Raw genomic sequence first — 23729 nt, forward strand, 5'->3', positions numbered from 1 at the left:
ATTAAGCTGCTGCCTAAGCTCCGACTTACCTGCCCCCCCTCCCCCCCCCGCACCCAAAAGCTCAAAGAAACAAATTGATAGCCAGAGAGAGGGAGAGGCGCCCCACCCCCACCCCCTCTCCCCTCTACAAAAACTTTTCATTATGCATGTGCGCCACACAAAACTTTTGGGGAAAACAAAGAGAGAGACAGAGACAGGGAGAGCGAGAGAGAGGGGGGTGGGTGTGTGTGGGGGGGGGGGGAGACCAACTTTGTGGCATAATTAAAATGTTTATGCGTTTAATTGCAAATGAATTCGAGGCCAAAAGTTGCACGAATGCGTGCGCGACGACTGTTGCAACAATTGACAGTGGGATACACCACAACCCCCCGCCCCCCTCGCCACCCTTCCCCACCAACAACCCCCTCCCATATCCCATGACAATTGTTGTATCTCTTCGGATTGCTCCCTTCTGCCAGATAATTGCTTTTCTCTCCGCTCAAGTGGAAAATTGTGTTTAAAATTTAATCAAGAGTGGAGTCTTAGCCTTTCCTCCTTCCAGGCTCATATGATACGTGATATGAAACACCAATAACCCGATGCCCTGCTTCCCTTCGAACGGGTCCGACCACAAGGGTCTGCCACTGGGGGGAGGGTAGCGGGAAAGACATTAAACAGCTTCATTACCTGCAAATTTCCAAATCAAATACAAGGCAAAAACCGCAAGCTTAGCTTACCAAAAATTGGTCAGAACTATGCCTGGATGGATCCAAGGACGAACCCAAAAAGCACACGACAAAAAGACACTCCTCTACCCGCCACTGAAAATTGATTAGCCCCCACGCCCCGCCAACCCCCCACCGCCACGCCCAGCCCCAATGACAAGGAGACGACTCCATAACAAGTCGAAGAGCATAAACGATGTTTGTCCCCAGCTCGGATTTTGCTGACAAGACGGAAAGTGTTGCGGTTAATGCCTTGTGGAAATCTTCAGCCCGACAGCTTCCCTGCGGCTCCCTGGCTCCCTGGCTCCCTCGGTTGTGCCACACAAAAGGGAGTATTGCAGCCTCACAGACATTGTGGCTTATCGTGTGGCTTGTGTGTGGGCCACCAGAGAGACAGCAGGCCTCATTAGGCGCCCACTTCTCAGAGATCACAGCCATACAGACCTGCATCCATCCAAACCCTCGCCCAAAACGGACTCTAGCGACGTTTGAGCCGAAAATTTCCTCGCCATGAGGTCAAAAGAAGCGCTTTCGAGGGCCTTTTTTCGGTTTTAGATCATCCATTTGGGATACCTTTTGGTTGCTACCGAAGTAATACGTATAAAAAGCTTAACTGGCGAACTCTTATTTATTCATTGGAATGATGTCTGTTGTGTCTTGATTGTTGTGTTCACAAATGTTCAATTTCTACTTCTTGAGGGTTGATGGCCTCCATGGTGTCTCAGTGTGTTTCGGTGTGTATCCTTGTTGGCCTGGGGAGATCATAAGACAATCGATTGGGCAGTTGCGATGGGGTCTAAGGTGGGCTTACCTGCTGGATCCTGGGGTTAGGCAGGATGCTTCTTTTGGACAGCCAGCGCCAGCAGACGGATGGCGGCGCTGACGAAGACGAACTGCAGCACTGCACGTTGGATATTATTGCCCATTGGCGGCTGATCGGGGTTACCCACGGGGTTACCCACGGGCTTCACATCGGGCTTCGCCGTGGGCTTTCCCAAGAGCTTTCCCTCGGGCTTTACCTTGAGATACCCTTCGTGCTTCCACAAGAGCTTTCGCTCGGGCTTTACCTTGGGATTCCCCTCGGGCTTTACCTCGGGATTCCCTTCGGTCTTCACTTCGGGCTGCACTTCGGGCTTCCCCAAGAGATTTCCCTCGGGCTTTACCTCGGGATTCCCTTCGGTCTTCACTTCGGGCTGCACTTCGGGCTTCCCCTTGGGCTGCCCTTCTTCCTGTTTGATTGGATCGCCCATGATTTGTACGAGGATGTTTGTATAATTGTAAGTAATTTCTAGATCTATGAAAGAGATCTATGCCTCAAAACTGTTGACTGGAATGTAGCGGCCTGGTTTTCTTTCCAAAACTATGGAACCTTATGGATTCGAATTTGTTCTCAAGGATATTTTAGGTAGTTCCTGGGATCCCATCAGCTCTCTCTCCCCTCTCCCTTTCTGGCCTCTCTCTCTCTGCCAATCAGTGTCGCCTGGAGGCCGGCCCCGAGCCGGTTCGGTTCTTCTGGTTCATTTAATGCAATTTACTGTCATCGTCACCAAATGAACAGCCCTATCCATTCTGGCTTTTGTTTGCTTTTCTTAACCCTCCTGCCCCCCGCCTTCCCCCGCCCCTGGTGTATTGTTGTCTTGTTTCCTGTGTGCGTCCCCCAGAACCAGCCCCCCCTCGCCCACTTGGGGCAGTGTCTGTGTTATCTTAGAGCTGCAACAAAAGCCACCACCTGCCAGGATAAAGCAGAACGTCTTGGAAATGAATTCATCCCTGGGGACATTCCGACAGCGCCAAAAAAAAAAGAAAAAAAAATTAGTTTACGGGCTTGCCTTTTCTCTTTTTTTCTTTTTGGGTCAAAAGGATATCCTAGATACGCCGCAAGGTGCGTGGGGGGAACCCCATTGGAAAAGTGTCTGATTTGCGTGTGTTTTTTTTTCTTGCAGGCAAACACTTGACATCCATCCAGGAATCAAATAAACCGAAGGTAAGTGCAGCCACAAATTAACACACAACATCGCAAGGAGCCACCAGTCGAGTGGCACGAGGCAGTGGCACGGTGGCACGGTGGCACGGCATTCAAGGCCTTCTTTTCCACGAAAACTGTCTGCCACTCGAGGGGCGATGCTTCACTTAAGCCACTTATTCGCCATAGAGGCAAGGAGAAGCCAAGCCGAATGGGGAGATACCCTGTAAAGGAGGGGAATCGCTGGAGGGTATGCCCTCTCTCTCCCTCTTGTATCTATACTTCTCTCTCATCCGCCATTCAGTCAAGATTTCGACGCTTAACGAGCTGCACTTGGCGCTGCTGTCGGTGGGGCATGCCACTCCTGGTGTCGTCTATCTATCGGTGTATGCTAAGTGAAATTTAATGCCCTGGAAAATTGTACTAATATTTATTTTGGAATGGAATGGCAAGACCCTTTTTTCTCTCTTATCCTTTGGGCAATAATTTAATTTGCAATTTGTGGCATACAGATACAGATACAATCCCAAAAAGCCACCTACCTCCTTCGTGTGCAATTGCAAAATGATATTACCAGAATATACCCTCCCCCCCTGCCAGGGAGGTACAGTTTGTACACGTGTAGAAGGCATAAAGTACACATAACCCCCGAAAAAATGGTCAAATGATCATTGCAATCCAACGATGCCTCCTTTAAACAAACAGAGAGACGGACGGGTAGACGGACGGACGGACAGACGAGCGGACAGACGGACAGACGGACGGACAGACCCCACAGACAGACGTGCTTTTCGAGTGCGGTTTTGGCCACGTTTCTGGCTGCCTCTGTGCCTTCTGGCTAATGGCCCATGGAAACGTGCCTCAGTGCGCGCTGATTTGATGGCATTTCCTAGGCATTTCCAAACGAATGAAATGAGCAAACATTTTTATGAACTTCAGTTCGTTTGCAACACCAAAAAAAAATCAGACAAAACGTAAGTCTAAAAGTATACCAAAAGTCAGGTATTTGAAGGCTTAAACGTCACCCAAAAACTGTACCAAAGAAACGTGTTTCAGAGTTGCCTTTTTAGGGTTTTCAAAAGGAAATATCAATCAAAGGTATTCCCTTTGGAGAAAGCTCTTTCCAGTGTTGCAAAGGGCTGCATTTTCCAGGAAATTAATGGAAATATTAACAAAGTATTTTTTTGAAGGTCTTTTCGAGTGAGTATATATATAGATATATATCGTATAGCTTGGTTTTAGGGAATTGTTTGGTTTTTTTTGCATTGTTTTTGACTTTTTGGGACCGACTGCGTTTGTTTTTTGCTGGATTCTGGGGGGTCTCCCCGCTAATTTCATGGGAAATAGTGTACTTTATGCATAATAATAATTTGTAGAATGGAGTATCGCTTGGTAAAGTTTGCGGCTTAATGTTGCATCCTCGAGTACAGTTCGAAATTGGGTAATTTCTTTGGGGGCAGAGACCCCCGGCCACCAGCTATTATGTTAAGCCTTTCGTTTTACATTTGAAGAGCTCATAAATCAGGCTTAAGGAGGGGGTTGGGGTGGGGGAGGGGGAGTAGGGGAAAGAGGAGGTGTGGGAGGAGGAGGAGGAGGAGGAGTAGGAGGAGGAGAAAGAGTAGGAGTAGGAGGAGTGGAAGTGGAAGTGGAAGGACCACGACCAGGAGAAGCTTGCAACAAGTCTTACAGCAGCTACAACCTCTCTCCTCCCCCCTCCGCCACCCCCCCTCTCCCCGTTGGCCCAAAAACCAATTTGGCTACCAAGAAATTTCCATTAAGAAGCGAATGGAGTGGCCATGCGAGACCAATCCCTGGGGTTCATTAAGGTCGAAGCCCCGCAAGGTATTTTTCCATGGCTGTGCACTCAGAGCAAGGCGAAACGCCTCCTGCCACTCGTGCCCCTGCCACGTAGCTCCATTTTCTACCATTTGTTGCAAATTGCAAGGGGCATGATGCATTTCACAAATGCATTACGTATACGCGCGCGTACTCGTATTCGCGATGCAATCACGCCGAAAATTCGTTTCCATACAAAAGGCAGGCACATGCAACAAGAGTGCTGTGGGGGGCGGTGTGTTGCATGTGGCAGCTAGAGTAAAATGCTTTTGATTGTTCCGCCCCCAACCCCTCCCCCCCCGCACTTATTTATATTTGTATTGACTGCATTTTTGGTTTATGTTGCACGCGCCGCAAAGAGGGTGTGGCGGCTCCATTTCGTTAGACGTGTGCACCCCCGCCCCCCCTGTCCCCGCCCCCGCCCTGCGGGACACGCCTTTTCGAGGGTACCACAACTTCCATCATCCCAGATACAAAGATACCCTATCTTTTGGTTGGCAAAAACATACTTCAAATGCACATTTTTCCGGTGTGTTTTTTTTTTGGGCTCGGGCTCGGTTTTTCGGTGGAAAGTTTACATCGCTTTGGCATTGTGTTGTGTAGAGGGAGTCCTTTTTTTGGGCAAATTGGTTTACAGAGAGTGCGCTCTCGCTCTGTCTCGCTCGCACTGTGCAACATCTAATACAAACCGCCCCTCCCGCCACCTGGCCCAAAATTCGCGTTGTTTTCGCTGTTGTGATTCCTGGCATAATATTTATACTCGCTCCGGTCCGTGCGGCAGTCCCCGGCCCGTGCTTCAGTCCCTGCCCCATGCTTCAGTCCCTGCCCCATGCTCCAGTCCCTGCCCCTTCCCCGTGCTCCAGTCCCTGCCCCTTCCCCGTGCTCCTGCCCCCTGCCCGCTTTTTTCCAGCATATTGTGATTCACTCAGAGAGAGACTCTCTCTCTCCCTCTCTATTCTCTGGCCCTCTTAGCCCCCCACCCCCGTTTTGGGAAATCATTTGTTAACCGGCGGTTTTCGCACTTCCTGTTTGCATAATAAAAATACAGGCACCCCTTGCAGGATATTTGCTGGGGGATATCAAAGGGAAAACATAGGAAAACCAGAAAAAGCTGTTGAGGATGATCTTTCTTTTCGGTTCTCAAACCAAAAAATTCAGATATCTGTTAAGTGGGGCCGGAAAAGGCCTGGGAAAACCAATTTCCATTGAATACTTGTGAAAAATTCTTGAAATTCCAGAATTACAGCGCATCGATTGTTGGAAAAGTAAGCCACAAAATAAATAAACATAAAAAAAAAGGGACAAAGGGAGAGAGAACTCTGATGCAGAAGGGAGGGGGGCATGTGGAAGGGGGGGGGGGGGGAACCGCAGCGAATTGGAAAAAGTCAAATGTGTGTGGGTGTATCTGTGTGTGTGTGTGTGTGTGTGGGAAAGCTTTCAAATGACAAACATTTCAATTAAATTCCAATTTGAATAAATTCCTAGCAACCAAAAACAAACTTCATCTTCGCCCCCCGCCCCCTCCGCGCATTTTCCAGAGAAAAAGTCCCAAATAAAATAAAATAAAATCAAATAGAAAACGAAGGGGTGGGTCGCCGGGGGGTGGAAAGAGCAAACGGAATGTAACAAGCAGAAAATTACATCAGCGACGGACCGAAAGTCCGCAGAAACAAACAGAAATGCCAAAAACAGAGCGCCAGAGGGCAGAAAAGGAGGCAAGAAGAGACAGAGAGAGAGGGAGAGAGAGAAGAAAACGCACAAGGAGCATCAGAAACTAATTAAGAGAATTGCAATTGACAATGAAACGAGGGACTAGAGACGAGAGACGAGCGACGAGCGACGAGAGAGAGGAGCGACGAGAGAGAGGAGCGACGAGCGACGAGAGAGAGGAGCGACGAGAGAGAGGAGCGACGAGAGAGAGGAGCGACGAGAGGCGATAGAACCAGCGACGAGACTGTACTCCGCACGGCGGTGACAGCGACAGACAGACGGCGTCGCGACGACTTCTAGTCCCATAATGAGCTTCGGATTGGAACTTTGGACCCGCCCAGCCAGCCATCCAACCCTCCACCCACCCCCCTGCAGTCACCGCCTCAAATTCAAAGCCGCAGCACTCGTTGATACGTTTGTTCTACGATGCAACTCTGTGGCTGTGCCAGATCGAAACGACTACCAGATGCTCATTAGCGATTGAAAGCAGGCGCACAGGGCAGGCCGAGGTGTGCTGCTGTACGACGCGTACTACCCAAAAGAAAAACTACTTATAAAAGCGGGAAACTAGGCTGAAGGACACCGAGAGTTCTCCATAGAGAGAGTGCGAGAGAGTAAGCCGAGAAGCACTGAGTGGGAGTGGGAGTGGGAGTGGGAGTGGGAGTGGGAGTGGGCGTGGGCGTGGGCGTGGGCGTGGGGACCTTCCTTCTATCGACCTCAATTCACGGGCGGCTTTCTGGAGCTTCAAATGAAATTGTAATTTTATACAAATCGCTGTCGCAATCGCCACAAGAACAGTCGAGGGAAAGGAAAACTTGAGAGGGAAAACTGGTGGGGTGGGGTAGGGGGTAGGGGGTAGTGGGTAGGGGGTAGTGGGGCATACGTGCCTCTGGCTTTCATGGAGTACTCTCCTTCGTTCTCCACTCTCCTCTCTCCGCTCTCCTCTCATGTACGTGACAAACGAAAATCTACTATTTCCTATTTCCACCTTTAATTCTCGTTTCTCTCTGCCACCCCCATCCCCCTCCTGCCCCCTCCTGCCCCCCTGATGACCACAATTTGTAGTCATTGAGTGTGCCGCCGTCTCGAAGGAAACAGATTTCTCGGCACAAGAGAAAGAGAAAGAGAAAGCAGCACTCTACTACGAGTTCAATGAGAGAAAACGAGCCACTTGTGCTGTTCACTTAAATAGTTGCAAGTTAATTAAGTTAAAATATGGCTGCCAGGACTCGGGAGAGGAGAAAGGGGACTGCGGAAAGGGGACTGGGGAAAGAGAAAGTGGCCAGTGCCATGGAGTGTCGTCTATTAAATGAAAGTGCACGAAACTCCAAAGAAAAACTCATCTTCTGATGACTTTCTTTCGCATGTGAATGTGTCCTGTCCAGTGCCATGTCCTCTGAAGTCCTTGCCCCCTGATGACTAATAGCCAGAGATGTATTTAAGAGGCCAAACAGAGAGAGAGAGAGAGAGAGACAGAGTGCGAGTGGGAGAAATCAAAGGGCGGTAACTAAAGAGATGATTCTATGTATGTATGTATGCGTGTGTGCGGAGTGAGTGGAAACACTGGCAAGAAATAACGGGGGGAAAGCTGTATGTATCTCTCATAAGCAATCAAATGCTGGAAGGATCTACTTCTTTACTCATTCCAGGACTCATCCTCGACAGCTGGTTCGTTGCTGGTTGATGGATTTACTCTTCTCTCGCCAAATGTAAACGACGCCTGGCTCTGACATCCACCCGATGGTTGCAGGAGGAGGGGGAGAAATCTCAGAATCCCATAATCAGCCGAGAGTTTCCTTCACTCCGATTGGCCACGACACTGCTCTGCCGATCGCAGAGGCGAGAGAGATCTTCTAGTGTGTATACCCAGCTTTTGTACTTCCGCAGCGGGCATATTCATGCGTAGTTATTCACCCGCTAGACAAATTCTATAGGGTAGACGTCTGCCGTCTCTCTGCCCGAAGCCGGGGAGGCGTTTGTATTGTTGCCTTTCTGCCCGAAGCCGAAGAGGCGAACATACGAAAAGAGAGAGCGCAAATGCAATGCAAATACATTGGCTTCTGCGTTCGGCTGTTGATCTCTCGCCTGGCTCTACTCTCTTTTTCTCACGGCAGCGCTGCAGTGGTTCGGCTGCAGGGGCTCGGCAGCGATAAAGTGGCTCGGCAGAGCTGCAGAGGCTCGGCTGCAGGGGCTCGGCAGCGATAAAGTGACTCAGCAGTGGCTCGGCAACGCTGCAATGGCTTGACGGCGCTGCAGAGGCTTGGCAGGGCTGCAGAGGCTAGGCAGTGCTGCAGAGGCTTGGCGCTGCAATGACTCGGCTGCAGTGGCTCAGCAGCGCTGCAGAGGCTAGGCAGAAATTAGGTGGCTCGGTAGCGCTGCAGTGGCTCGGCTGCAGTGGCTCGGCAGTGGCTAGGCAGCGATAAAGTGGCTCGACAGCGCAGCAGAGGCTTGGCAGCGCTGCAGTGGCTCGGCAGTGGCTAGGCAGCGATAAAGTGGCTCGACAGCGCAGCAGAGGCTAGGCAGCGATAAAGTGGCTCGGCAGCGCAGCAGAGGCTTGGCAGCGGGGCTGCGGTTGTTCATTGTGCAAGGGGCAGGGGGGAGGGGGCGGAGGGATAATGAAGGAATGAATCAACTGAGACGCAGCGCTGCTCAAAGGAACAGAGTACCGTACCGACCGACCAGGCTGTGTTCTGGTTTTATTTGTGTTTCGACTCTCCCTCTCCCTCCTTTCAGTGATTAAAAATCAATAAACAAGAGGGAGAGAGAGGGAGGGAGAGAGAGAAATATGCAAGGGATAAACTTAAAAAAACTTGCAGCTGAACTTTTGCTGGCATCACCGTAATTATTGAACTGAAACTTTCATCTGCCTTATACCTGGATGGCTGTAATAAGACCCCCCCCCCCCCCTCTCTCTCTCTCTCTTTTCTTCTATCTGTCTGTGCCATTGCCGTCTCTTTTCCACTCTTTCATTTACCCAACTCTTTTACGGTGCTTTTTGCCAACTTTTTCCCACTTGTTTTCTAATTAGTTTTTAATACATTTTCCCCACACACACCCACACACACACATGAGGCTGGGATGGCTTATGGAGTGATTAAAGCCACTCAATGACTAATTAGCATATGGCAAACCATCGTATGGGGGCCTCGGCCACCCCCCGCACACCCCCGGACATAACTTCTCATTAGAAATGTAATATATTATGCAGACCTTTTGCCGAAATTAACACTAATTGCTATGAATGCCTCCAGACCGGACCCTCTTGGATGTGTCCACTGCCACACCCACTCCCCCACCCACTCCCACCCCCACACCCACCCTCAGTGCGCGTCCCACGCCTTGTACTACCCCCGAAAAACTTTTGACGCTTTTGTTTTTGGAGGCATAAAAACGACAAGCAAATGCGTCTATTTTTATTTTGTGTCTCTCTCTCTCTTGGCTTTTTTGCGAAAAACTGATAAAAACAATGCTTGCCATTTCGACAGCCGTTTGATGGTTTGATGCTCCTTGTTTTTCTGCTGTTTTTCTGCTGTGGTTAGCAGTTTTTCCCACCCTCCCTCCCAGCCACCCTCCCAGCCACCCTCTGTTCTGGTGCTCTGTTTAGTTGTTGTTGTTGTTTTTGAGCCGCCGCCATTGCGTGACAGCCATTTGTCTCACTCCCACCTCCCCAAGAGAGAGAGAGAGAGAGAGAGAGAGTGACTGACTGACTGACTGACTGACAGCGAAATCATTGAAATGTCACTTGTGCTGTCACTTTTGCCCGGGCTTTTCCTTCGCCTCCGCCTCCGCCTCCTGTCTGTGTCTGTGTGTCCTGTGCCACGTATTCAATTTCCCTTTGCAAAAAGGACACAGAGTGATTGAGAGAGAGAGAGGAGTGGGAGAGGAGAGGGAGAGAGCTATCCCCGGGCAAGTCACTTAATGTCAGTTAATTGAGCTTCCCTTGCTCCTCACTTTCCCCAGCTTTCTCCCGTGGTTTTGCATTCAAATTATAATCGAATTTCGAGACAAAGAAAAAAAGGCACATCCCAGGTTTTTTGTTCCGCCAGAGCTGGCTTTGCAGCTTTTTTTTCGACATTCGCCTCCTCATATCGTATTTCATATGCCACAAAACATTTTCAATTTTAAAACAGATTAATTAATTTGTTGGTCCCAAATAGGAGAGTGGCAGGGAGATCGCCTTTGGAAGATCTATTCCGCATTTTCGGTCCACCGAATCCAGCAACGAAATACACACACAGCCTTCTGGCTAGGATCTCTGGGATGCCGTTGCATGCCTCATCAATCTTTCACTGCGTTGCTTCTTCTTCTTCTTTGTTTCTTTCTTTATTCCGCCTCCCCCCCCACCCTTTGGCTGGCACTAAAAGCATTCCTGTTTCCTGTTTGCTGTTTGCTGTTTCATGGCCCGCCCCATAAAAGCCAGCTGCATAATTTTCGAATACCCTGTACTTGCACTCGCTGGATTGTCTGGGATACACAGAATTTTAGGATTTCGGGATAGGTATAGGAATTTTAGGAGCAGAAAAGCTCTGTGGGACACTGTTGTGGGGGCAAAATGGTTTTGGATCGAGATGCTTCAAAGTAAGAGGTGGATTTGGAACGATTGTGGATCGAAATGGATGTGGATCGAGACTTTTCAAAGTTAGAAATGGATGGAAAGAGATAAATGTGGATCGAAATGGTTGTGGATTGAAATGGATGTGCTTTAAAGTTAGAGATGAATTTGAGTCGAAATGGATGTGGATCGCGATGGATAGATGGGTGGATAGAGATGGATGTGGATCTTCCAATGCTTCAAAGTTAGAGAAGGATGTGGATCGATGCTATGCAAAGTTTTAGATGGATGGATAGAGATGAAAGTGGATCGAAATGGATGTGGATCGAAATGGTTGTGGATCGAGACTCTTCAAAGTTAGAGATAGATGTGGCTCGAAATGGGCGTAGATCGCGATGCTTCAAAGTTGGGACGATCCACATCTCTCTCGATAAGCCCGCTCCTCTCTGCCCCCCGCCATACCCTGGAAAAGCGCCTGCTGGGACGGTCAAGAGGTGGTTTTTTCCCTTAAAAGGTTCTCAACGACCTCCTCCCTGTCCAGCAATAGCCACTCCCGCTCGCGTTAGGGCATCTAGTAGTCGTCTAAGCCCCGGGAATATCCTTTCATATTTGTTACATCCTCTCCCCGGCAGGGCCCCCTTGCAAATGCACTACGTGCCGTAGGTGTGTGTGGTGTTTGCGAGAAATATTGCCTGTCAAACATATCTTTGGCTTAATTCATGCGTGGCATCACCCGACACCCCGACACCCTCCCCCCGCTCCCCCCGCTCCCCCTGCTCCCTGCCTCCTGTCGGGTGTATCCTCAAATCCAGAGCTCAATCTCGCGAGCAGGCAAGCTGGCAAGCAGGCGTGCGTGCCGTGGCGTTTGGTAAACCAAAAATCGACACAAACCACTTGCCCCTTGCCCCCTTGCCACCCACCCATAAGCCGTTTGATGCAGGCACGTGAGTCAGCTTATGAAAATCAAATTTCTAAACAAAAAAAAACACAAAATGAAACATGAATAAGGTTCGCCAGGAACCGAATGGATGCTCGACTGTTTGATGCCCCTTGCCCGCTCCCTTTCCCTTTCGGTGCATGCAACACTTCTCCTCGCGATAGATCGAGAATTTGTATTTATTATTCCACTTTTGTGCGGGGTTTAAATCAAATTTGCATATAAGACAGCCCAAAGAGAGGCGTATTATAATCAATGGCGGTGTAAGGATGCGGCATGTGTGGCATGTACGGATGAGGGTACGCCAGAGGCTGCGGGCTCTGTCTCTGTCTCTGTGTGTGTGTGTTTTCTGAATTGAGGTTTTCACTTCAAATTGGTTTCGGTTTTAGTTTGCTGAATGGATTTCGGTTAGCGCGCCAAGTGCTGCTGTGGCAGCATCCCCCGCAACCCCCGCACCCCCCCCGGCAGGAAGATGCTTTATGGCCTCGTGTGGGGGGGGGGGGGACTCAAGGACACGCAAATGTTGGCTAACAGGCAACAGTTTGCCACGGAAGGAGTTGCAGCTGAAAATTCAATTCTGCCCTAAACTATCGATAAATATCGGCCTTAAAGTGGCGATACTTTCTTCCCTTGCTTCATCCTTCAACCCATTTGGGTTCACCCCATTTGCTCTCTGCCTCTGTCGTGTGTTTTCCCAAGTTTATGTGCTTTTGTGGCCTCCCGCCGTAACTAATATTAACATGCCAGCAGGCGGCCACGCCTCTACCACCCTTGCCCAACCGCCAGCTGTGTGTGTGTGTGTGTGTATCTATGTTATTGAAGTTGATTGTGTGGTCGCGTCCCTTGTTTAACTGCCTGCAGAGTTTGGAGTCGCCAGAGAGAAGGCCAGATTAGGCCACAAAATGCGTGTTTGCTGATTGAAGTTCAAGCATATTTCGGCACAAAATTAAATACAACACAGAGAACACCAAAGACAGAAGTCGAAGGAGGTGGAGTCGAGGAGCAGAAGGAGGAGGAAGTGCAGGAGGAGGAGGTCCAGGAGGTGCAGAAGGAGGTCCAGGAGGAGGAGGAGACAAGGCAAGGGAAAGAGTCATAGAAGGAGGAGCAGGAGAGTGGAAGAAGTAGCAAACTTTTAGGAGTAGTAGCAGCCATAGGATGCCAGTCGATTGTCAACTATCCAACAGATACATCCATGCTCCAGATACAGATCTTGGATCCAAGTCTCAACCTCTCCAACCTCCAACCTCTCCTCTCCAAAAGACAAGATTCCCACACTAATTTCGTGACGAGAAACAGTTTTCCACTTCATTAAAATATTTCTGAATGAATGATTGCATGTGTATCTGTGTATCTGTGTATCCGTGTATCTGTGTATCCCTGCATCCGTGTGCGTATGTCACGTACTTCCATTGAAGCCTCGCCTAAATTCTACCCATCTACCTGTCCTTCTTTCTGGCTTTTTTAACCACACCATCTCTATAGTTGGCTCTCCTTCTTTCTCTACCTGCTTCTCCTTCTCTCTCGTGCAGAAATCGCTTGCCCCTTAGTTGCTCCCACTTGATGCATATTAAAACCCAAGTTGCACATATTTTTTTTTGGCGACACAAAGGCGCTGAGAGTGAGGGAGGGGGAGGGGGAGGGGGAGAGAGGAACAAGTGACGAGAGTGGCATACCCTCCAGGGGGCACTCGAAACTGAAAATATGGCCTGCACCAGACCTGTTATCGATATTTTCATCGATTCTGATGTTTAATATTGATAGTTTTATCGATACTTATATTTTGTATCGATACTTTTAGTAAGATTTAGATGGTTGTAGATACTTTCATCGAATATATGTCTTATTAATCGGTTCTCGGAGATAAATATCGATAGGTTAACAATTTATTCTTTATATTCGATTTTCATCGGACTATTAATCGTCTTTTTAAACGATTATCTATCCTAATATCGATATTTGCCCAATGGTTGCAGATACTTTCCTTGAATATATATCAAAATAATCGGTTATCGGTGATAAATATAGATTTCTTTACATTTTCTTCATCACATTCGATTCTTCTCCGACTATTAATCGTCTTTTTAAACGATCATGTATCCTAATAACGATATTTTTACAGACTTCTTCCACTCTTATCATCGTATCCGCCATACTATCATATTATTATTAATCGATATATACATCGATTACTTTATTTTGTTATCGATTGTTGCCAGATACTTTTCTTGAATATATATATACAAATAATCGGTTATCGGTGGTAAATATCGATTTCTTAACATTATATTCGATTTTCATCGGACTATTAATCGGCTTTTTAAGCGATTATCTATCATATCAACGATATTTACAGAATTGTTCCACTCGAATCATCGTATTCGCAATACTATCATATTTGAATTAATCGATATTTAAATCGATTACTTTATTTCACTTGATATCGATATCTTTAGACAATTTGCCTTTTGAATGAACAAATTCAATTCCTATGTTACTATTTATCGATATATATCGATTTTTGTATTGATTTTTGTCTGTAATATCGATAACTTGGCTTTTGTGGCCACAGAATCTAACCAAAAGCCTCTGCCCCAGAGTTTTGTTGAGGCTGAAATGCCAATGGGAAAACGTACACACACACACACACACACACACACACACGTACGTACGTGCGTTCCACTTACGCAGCGTCGCAGCGTAACGGTAACGCGGAGGGGTAGGCGGTGTGGGGGGAGGGGAGGGGAGCGGAGCGGCAGCAGGCGGTAACCGGTAACGACGATGCTGGGGCAACGCTTTTAACATTCGCATTATGCATGCGGCAATGCCGCGTATGTACATATGTCTCCCCCTCCCTGCCCCCGCCCCTGCCCCCGCCCCTGCCCCTGCCAGTAGGGGCACACTAAAGTGGGGTATGGGGGGGCTTGGCTTCAGCAAAAAGTCCAAAGTAGGGCATGGCACTTAATTGAAAAACTTTTATGCGGTCGACAACGCAGCAAAAGAGCGACTCAGAGACTCGGAGAAAAAGAGCGAGCGGCGTAGAGAGGGAGAGGGCGAGGGAGAGAGCAAAAAAAAAAGAAAATACATATATATATAACAGAGAAAGTAAGGACAAGCGGACAGTGGAGCACAGGACACCAGAGGACAGCACCTTTTCCTACATCTGCCCCTCTCTCTCTCTCTCACTCTCTCCCTCTCCATGGGGGACCACCGGCAATAAAAGATAGTTTATTGTGGCTCACAAAAAGGCTTTGTTCTTGCCTCTGATACGAGAGTCCTCGTGCGAGTCCTCCGCATTGCCATTTCCCTTGATTTTGCTGTTGTTTTTCACCCCACATTAAGTCCTGGGTTTCATCATTTGCAAAAATGCCACTTTATATGCCACAGATACACGCCGCATATCCAAGTGTGTGTGTGTGCATATGCAAATGACTCCTTAGAAAGGAGAAAGGACCCTCAGAGAGATGGAGAGGTGGAGCGAGAGCTAAGACAATACTTTGGGGCTGTGTTTCTTTCGTTGAAAGTCAAATCGATTCAAATTATTTCCATGAAATTTATTCAATCAACGCTGGAAAAATATCCAAAATCAAACGGAGTAGAGGGCAGGCCATGTGGCACGAGAGGGGTATCGATATTTCCACCAAAAATATCGACTTAAGGCAGGTTTATCGACTCGAAGCCATTCCGCGAGGACTAGAATTAGAAGTTTGCACTGTGCCGCACATTCTGGGGCACTTTTCTGGGCGACAATCGTCATCGGAGTCTCCAGGCTGGACCTCGGCTGCGCGGACTATCGAAAAATCGATTAAAATCAATCGAAAATGATACAAAAATCGAATTAACGATTATTCAAGGAGCATTGCTCCACTTTTTGGAACTCAAAGCGATAACAGTCGAAAATGTTTGAAACTATCGATATTTATCGATTAACACCACGACAACAAACGAGCACAGTGAAAGTTTTGAGTGTAACTTCTCCAAAAGCAGACAATTGTTTGATTAAAGCCGATGCCCTCCAGCGACTCCACCGCACATGCTTTGGATTTGTAGGATGCCACACGGAATCCCCCACCCTCACCCCTCGCCCAAGAATCCTTTGAGATATTTCACTGGCATGCGCAAATATTTGATGCTCCACAGGCGACAGCAGCTGACTGTAATGGAGACCTCATTCGCAGCAGTTTCCTCGGGTAATTGGCGCAAAGAAAATGCCTGAAATTCCAACTTCTTTTTTGGGAGATTCAAATCAATACGACCACCACACTTGCAGCTGTCAAATGGTGGTGCAGCACTCTCTCTCTCTCGCTCTCTCTCCCCCTTTGGGGGCTGTCAAGTGGTGCGTATACGTAATAATTGCACATACGCCACGTGCGACACGTTTATTGCATTCTTCTGCATTGTTTTGGTATTTGTTTGATTATTTGCATATTGCGTTCCAGCAGCTGTCGAATATTTGCGAGAACAAAATGGTTTTTAATTGCATTTCTATCGTTTCGTTTGTTGTTTCTTTTTTCGAACCCTTTTTATGAGCTGCCGAATGAATTGAAATACTCAGCGGGAGAATCAACCAAGGTACGGTGTATCGTCCAGTATTTGTATTCTTTTTTTGCATTGTCGTTCAGGGTTTTTTGGGGTTCTTTCTTTGGGGCATTCTTGGGGGAACAACAACATCGATATTCAAAGGAGATTCCCTAAAGGAAATGCCTGAGGAAAATCCCAAAAAATTATTTCGTTGGGTCATTCTTTGGATCATTCTTCGAGGCATTCTTTGAGGCATTCTTTGAGGCATTCTTTGAGGCATTCTTTGAGGCATTCTTTGGGTCATTCTGGGGGTCATTTCTTGACCATTCTTGCGGTCATTCTTTGGTTACTCTTTGGGTCACTCGTTGGCCATTCTTTGGGTCAATCTTTGGGTCATTCTTTGGTCATTCTTTGGGTCCTTCTTCGAGTCATTCGTTGGCTTATTCTTTGGTCATTCTTTGGTCACTCTTTGGCCATTCTTTGGTCATTCTTTGGGTCATTCTTTGGTCTCTCTTCCGGTCACTCTTTGGGTCACTCTTTGGGACATTCTTTGGTGACTCTTTGGCTCATTCTTTGGGCCATTCTCTGGTCACTGTTTGGTAATTCTTTGGGTTATTCTTTGTTCATTCCTTGGGTCATTCTTTGGTCTCTCTTCGGGTCACTCTTTGGGTCACTCTTTAGGGCATTCTTTTGGCCATTCTCTAGTCACTCTTTGGCCATTCTTTGAGTCACTCTTTAGGTCACTCTCTGGGTCATTCTCTGGCATTCTCGGACTCTGGAGCATCCTGTGGGACATTCTTTTCGGCCATTTCTCTTGGGACATTCTTTGGGTCTTCGGCTGCAGCCATTCTCTGGGGCTGTGCTGCATTCCCTGGTACATCATTGCCCCCCCCACACCGCCCACCCCCTCCCCTGGTTTCCCCACACGGGCCCTAAACATTTTAATTGGATATGGATAACACGGAGGCAAGTGCGAACAGGGATGAGATCTGGTCAGCAGCGGTCTGGTGGCGGTGCCTCCGACAGACAGGACTCACCTCCCCTCTTGGTCTCTCCTTCAGTCGCTCTCTCCACCTATCTCTGAAGCTGATGCTCCGGCTCCGGCTCCTCCGCTTGTGGCATGCCTCTGCTTGGCCTCTATCTGTCCGAATGGAGAACACAATGATGGGGCGTGGGTCAGGGGGGGGTGGGGAGGGGGGGGTGACTGTCGGTTGAGATTTTCCCCAAGCTCGCGTTCTAAATGAAAATCCAATGACATGCACACACACACACACACACACACATGCAGAGCGAGTGCAATTTTGCGGCCGCATGCGGTGGCAAATTGTTCCTGCTTGTGGAGTGCGGGGAGGGGGTGGTGGGGGGTGTGAGTAGAAGAAAATGAGAAAAGCGCAAAATCATTACGATTTGAATGCCATAAAATGCGTTTTCCTCGTTTCGTTTCGTTTCGCAATTGTGGGACCATTCAGAGGTCCTGCAGCAAGGGGGGGGGGGGGGGGGGGGGGGGGGGGGCTGGTCGGTTGGCTAAAGGAAATTCCAGGGTATTCTCTGCTTAACCGCAAAGTGAGCGATTGGGAGTGGGAGTGGTGATGGTGTCTTTTTTTAGACGACAGCTAAACACTTTTCACACGCCCCTCCCACGCCACCCCACTCTCCCGCACTCCCCTGTCGCCCCTCCAGTGACATAATAAACTGAAACTGTCAGTGGCATGCCCCATGCCGCACCCATAGCCTGCCACAGAGAGGGAGAGGGAGAACTTCGACACACAAAAGGCGTTGCTGTGTGTGCTTTTCCCCTCCCCCATTTTCCTTTTTTCCGAGCATTGACCAAATGCGGAAGAAACAACAGAAACACCGGAATGAAGGGTGCATGTTGCAACACCTACAACTCCTCCACCACCTTGTTTTTTGGGGGGTGGTGTGTGGTGGGGGGGTAGCTCAAAAGTTGATTTCGCCACACGAACACCAGAGAAACAATCAAATTCAGCTTAACGATGGAAGCACTTGACTTACATACGACAGCACCAGCACACAGATGCACAGATACACAGATACACAGATACACAGATGCACAGATACATAGATACACAGATACATCTTTGAAGGGAAGAAGAAAGACTTGCTTTGAGCCAGAGAAATCGAAGGATGGAAGCAGAGGGAGGGGGACAGGGAAGGGGACAGGGAAGGGGACGGAGACGGGGACGGAGACGGGGAAGGGGACGGGGGACTCCCCTCCCCCCACTCGATGCAATAAAATGTTTTGTGGCTCTATCATACCCTGGAAAAGTCCTTGGGGCGGGGGGGGCATGCCCGCACTCGCAATTTTCCAGGGGAAATCGTTGGGTCCTCAAATCCCCGCCCAAAAAAGGGTGGGGCAGCCCCTGCCCCACAAGAAGGGGCATGCAACCGTTCGAGTCGCCTAGTCCCCGCTCTGCCACATAGTTGGCTGTGTAGTTTTTCCCTCTCAATTTTCTTTTGCTTTTCTTTTGGCCTTGCTTTTCTCTGTAACCCACTTTACAACTTCCTCAAGTGCTGCCGCTGCCGCTGGCGGTATAATCATAAACTGGTGGCGCCTCAAAGTATGCCAATGCATGTGGTGGCCATGTTTTCTTTTTTTTTGTTTTCTTTTTCTTATTTTTCAAGCGAATTAAATTGCATTTTGTATTGATTTCAATTAAGTTTCTGCAACGTCGGAAACGTTGTGCCTGTGTTGCATGTGGCAAGATTGATTTGTTCGATTGCCAAAAAAAAAATGTGTATCTCAAGAAGGGATTTTGCGGCACGTGCCACGCGTTGGGGCAACACCTCCACCTCCACCTCCACCTCCTTTTGTAATGTATTAAAAATGTGATTTTAATGTTTTCTTAATATCCCTTTTCGCCCCCTCCCCCCCCGCAGGAGGGGGTTCCGTTAGGAAAACTCACTTTTAAGGATGTAACTCAATATTTAGGTGGTTTTCTGGCCCTGCCTCTGCCCCTGCTGCATGCCACATTCCATATAAAAAATAACTCAAATTTTGTGGCCTTTTTTCTAATGGAAAATAATTCACACGAAAGCCGCAGGATGCCAATCAATGCAGGAGATTCAGGAGTGCAGGCGGAACTACAGAGAGGGGAGAGAGAGGAGAGGGGGGGAGGAGAGGGGGGTGGAGAGGGCGGAGAGAGGGGGAGAGCAACCGAATAACAATTCAGGCTTTTAATTTCATTGCCTCTGAGCACTCCCCTGGGAATCGCATGATAAATGAAGGACCCGACGACCCAGAGAGGGTACCCCCCCCTCCACCCCTCCAGGGGGGGGGTTGTACAGAGTTCATTCACACGCTTTCGAGCATAATTAGTGGCTCTGTGTCCTGCCCCTGCAGCAAGGACTCCGCCAAGGTCGAAGAGCTGTCAAAGTCAAAGCATACTCGTAGATTATTCATTTGCCATTCAAAAACAAAGTACTCGCACAATTATTTGACAGCGTTGCCACACCCCCTCCGCCACCCCCCACCCCCACGATAAACCCCCACGCGGCGACGGGCGAACCCGGCAAATACCCTGTAATTTGTATGAAAAAAAATGTTTAAAAAATAAAAAAAGGGAAGCCAAATCCTGACCATATTATTGGGTGCTCCAAGGGCAAGCCTTCCAGGGATTCCAGTGGGGCTTTGGCCCCCCCACAGCAACCCTCCGTCGGTTAGGGTATTCCCTTCAAGTGGAGCACCGCTGGATATTGTTTTAATGAAATTCGAATTGATTCCACATCCGCCCTGCTGCCCCAAATGGCAGCCATTTTGTTTACGCCTGAACATTTTAATCTAATTTCAATGTTCTCACCCACAAAAAAAAAGAAAAAAAATACAAAAAAACAAAAAGAAACGAACGGGAAAAGTGAAAGTGAAAGGCAACGAAGCGTAAATGTTGAAAAGTTTTCCATTCAGCGGGGGAAATGCGGCAAATACACAGAGAACACTTTTAGGTAGATTCGCGTGCAACATTTTTGTGGTCACCCCTGCCACCCCTGCCACCACTGCCACCCCTGCTGTCAAAGCGGTAGTAAAGTTAACGCCAATTGGCCCACAAAAAAAAAAGAAGAAACAAAGAAAAACGCACTCAATTAGCTTTGATTAAATGGAAGCAACCCTCGCTGATTCGACCTTCGGGCATTGGGCATTTGAAAAACATACCGCTGACAGGCCTGAGCGGGGGGTGTGGGGGGGGGGGGGGGGTTTAGGCCACTTCGATCGGCCATAAATTGGGTTTAAAGTTGATTGAATTATGGGAGAAGGGCTTCCAAGGACGGGAACGGGACGAACAGAGCCACAGCGCTGCTAACACTCCAGGTTAACAGGCTGTTAACGTTACCGGCCACCGCTTACTGTTAACAGACAGGTGACAAAGCAGTGCTACAGCCAGCTGTAAGAGCGAAACGTTAGAGCGAACTGTTACAGAGCACTGTTAAAGCGCACTTTTAAAGAGCACTGCTTCGGCGCACTGTTAAAGCGCACTTTTAAAGAGCACTGCTACGGCGCACTGTTAAAGCGCACTTTTAAAGAGCACTGCTACGGCGCACTGTTAGATCGTTCTGTTCGAGCGCTCTGTTACAGAAAACTGCTACTGCTACAGCGCACTGTTAAAGCGCATTTTTAAAGCGCACTGTTACGGCGCTTGGTTAGAGCGCTCTGTTAGATTGCTCCGCTACTGCGTTCTGTTAAAGCGCACTGTTAGATTGCTCTGTTCCACCGCACTGTTACAGCGCACTGTTACCGCTCGTACGAACGTCACACGATTCGTTCCGCGAGCGCTTTGAGATCGGTCTGATGCCGACGCTCTCCGCCTGTGCGTCTCTCTCTCTCTCTTTTTCTCACTCTCCCTGCACACGGCTCTCCTAGCTCGCTGAGCACTTGATCCACTGTCCGCAAGCCACCAATCCAATCCAAGCCATTGATTGCCTTGAAGAATAATCCCTAAAAATAGTCCAAAGCTATCTTGTGTGTGTGTGTGTGTGGCATTAAGGTCTTAAGGGTAATTGCAGAGCTTCTGCTGCATTTGTGCTTGTCGTTTTATTCGGATTTGATTTGACCCCAAAAATGTTTGCCTTTGACAGCTGTTGCTCGTGGCTCCTTCTGTCCTTAACTATGCTGCCTGCCTGCCTGCCTGTCTGCCTGCCTGCCTGCCTCGATGCGATGCTGCCACTGGGTGTTGCAATGGTCTGCTGCTGCCTTTTCATTTGCATTTTGCAGTTTGCTTTTTTGCGCCTAATTAAGAAGGCCAAACGATGCAGGCTTGGAGATGGACAGGATCTGCTCCTGCTACTGCTGCTGTATATCCTTTGAGGCAACACAGTGGCTTCCCCTGGCTTATTATCTCATCTAATTTACGGGCTTTCCTTCTTGCCTTTTCCCAGCGCTCGTTTTTCCGCTCGTTTTTCCACACCGATTCAAACTAAATGAAATCAAGTCGTGTAATGAGCAAAAAACTTGTGCAAAATCTGCCTGCCAATGAATGCTCCACACCCCAGCCCCAGCCCCTCCCCAATCCCCCCCAACCCCCCCATCCACCAGGAGTTCATAATTTTCTGTTAACACTGCACCTCCGCCCCTGGGCGTACCTTTTTCGGACAACGGAAAATGTACTACATTTTCATGAAAACAATTTCGCGCAATGCGCTGTAATTTTTTTTTTTGATTTTTGAACGAAAATTGTAATTTTTGCATGCCCCACCCCCTCGATGTCCCATGGGGAAGCCCTATAGTGGCCAGGACATCTGTGCACGTCCTGTCCCGTCCCGTGTTCGGCTCCTGTGGTCCTGTTAATGTGTCCATTGTGCTGGTTAACAAAACCAATTTGCCTTAGTGGATTTTTATGTTGCAACTCCAGAGTCCGGATTCCGGACTGCGGACTCCGGACTGCGGACTCCGGACTTTTGTATGCGGTTTTTTGTTGTTTGTTTGTTGGCTTGCAGTTCTGTTTGTCCATTTTTCAGTTGTGTTTGTCGACAGTTTGTTTTGCTTTCTCTTTTTTTTTTGTTTTTTTGAATTGCTGTTTCCGCCACCAAATGGTTATGGCTCTTTGGCTTTTGCCTTTAATTGCAATCGGATAACAGAGAGCCGCAGCCGAAAGCCTTCTAAAATTAAATTCAACCAAAAACCAAAACTAATCAAAGAAGAGGAAAATCGGGGGTAAAAAGGATTGATTCAATTATTTATGATCAAAAATTCGGCAGAGGCTTCTCAGAAGACTTGTGCCTCGAAGAAAACGTTGCCACTGTTTGCCTAAATCAAAGGAGGAAATTGGGAAAAAATTTAAAAAAATCGTCGTCATAATTTTATTTAATTTTTGAAACCGTTTCAAATATTTTAAAAAGATTTTTAATAATTATAGAAATTGATTGCCGCAAATATCAATAAAATCTTAGAAGGAAATTAAATTTTAATTGTTGAAAATTTTTCAATTATTTCGAATATGATATGAAAAATGTTGGCATGGACCTTTTTGGAAAATTAATTTAAATGTGAAAAATAATTAGTTTTTGACAAAAAATTGTTTTAATAATTTAATTTTAATTTTTGTACATTTTTCAAATCATTCGAATATGATATAAAAATATTAGCATGGACCTTTGTACGAAATAGATTTATTAATTGCCGCAAATATCAATAAAATCTTGGGAGGAAATTGCCAAATATTTAGTTGCAATAATTTAATTTTTAATTTTTGAAAATATTTTAAATAATACCAATATAATATTAAAAACGTGGGCATGGACCTTTGTTCGAAAAAAATATATTGACTGCCGCATTTACATATGAGGAATTTGGAAAATATTTGGTTTTTGTTGACAAAAAATTGTTTTAATATATATATGATATAGAAAATTTAAGCAAGGACCTTTGTGCGAAAAATACTTATTTTTGTCTAGAAATAAAACTGAGACGAGGGCGAAGACTCAGACATGCCTTCTTTAAAAGTGTACCACGAAAAGCCTTTAATCGGAGAAATGTAAGACTTAAAATTGTACTTATAGGATCGTTCTAGGAAGGTCTAGTTACCCATTACGCCATTCCTCTATAAGTTTTCTGATTAAAAACCCCAGCATTTCTTATATTAAATCCTTCTTCCTTCTTCGTTTTCTTTCAGGCATCAACTAAAAAAAAATTAAGTTCCTGAAGTTGCAGCAGAAGAATATCAGCACTATATAGATCAAAGATGTCAATGAATTGGGCCCTGTATTGGGGCATAATGTGGGTGCTTTCAGGTAAGTTCTCTCTCATCTCTAGGATATTTGTGGAACAGTGCAGCTGTACGCCAGAAACCATCGCCGGATTCTCTTTCGAAATTCGCGTCACGTAAAAACAATTTCGCTGTCTCTGTCGCTGTCGCGACCCGTAGTCTGTACAGAAATTGTTTTATATCATCTCTTTTCATCTCTATCTCTATTTTATATAAACTGAAAATTTAAAATAACAAGCCGTAAGCGTGCTTTGATTATTGCAAGAACATTTTCAGCGCATTGCAAATTGCAAAT

At 47.3% G+C, this 23729-nt stretch overlaps 2 protein-coding genes across 3 annotated transcripts in view; one reads left to right on the plus strand and one right to left on the minus strand.

Moving 5' to 3' along the window:
- Positions 1-1313: 1313 nt before the first annotated feature.
- LOC6901436 (procyclic form-specific polypeptide B-alpha-like) lies at positions 1314-2040 on the minus strand. Its single transcript, XM_033383017.1, has 3 exons — positions 1879-2040; positions 1516-1806; positions 1314-1456 (listed from the first exon to the last, which is right to left on the minus strand). Exons 1-2 carry the CDS (start codon positions 1952-1954, stop codon positions 1532-1534), a joined length of 351 nt encoding a protein of 116 aa, XP_033238908.1. The 5' UTR covers positions 1955-2040; the 3' UTR covers positions 1314-1456; positions 1516-1531.
- A 588-nt stretch (positions 2041-2628) lies between these two features.
- The window catches only part of dpr8 (defective proboscis extension response 8), a 64537-nt gene continuing 43436 nt past the window's right edge, over positions 2629-23729 (plus strand). For both annotated transcript variants that reach the window (XM_033382946.1, XM_033382947.1), the window contains exons 1-2: positions 2629-2688; positions 23342-23459. In XM_033382946.1, the coding sequence (XP_033238837.1) occupies positions 23411-23459 (49 nt within the window). In that variant the 5' untranslated portion in view covers positions 2629-2688; positions 23342-23410. The remainder of the gene's footprint in view (positions 2689-23341; positions 23460-23729) is intronic.

This window comes from Drosophila pseudoobscura, chromosome X (assembly GCF_009870125.1).
Source record: "Drosophila pseudoobscura strain MV-25-SWS-2005 chromosome X, UCI_Dpse_MV25, whole genome shotgun sequence".
NCBI lineage: Eukaryota > Metazoa > Arthropoda > Insecta > Diptera > Drosophilidae > Drosophila > Drosophila pseudoobscura.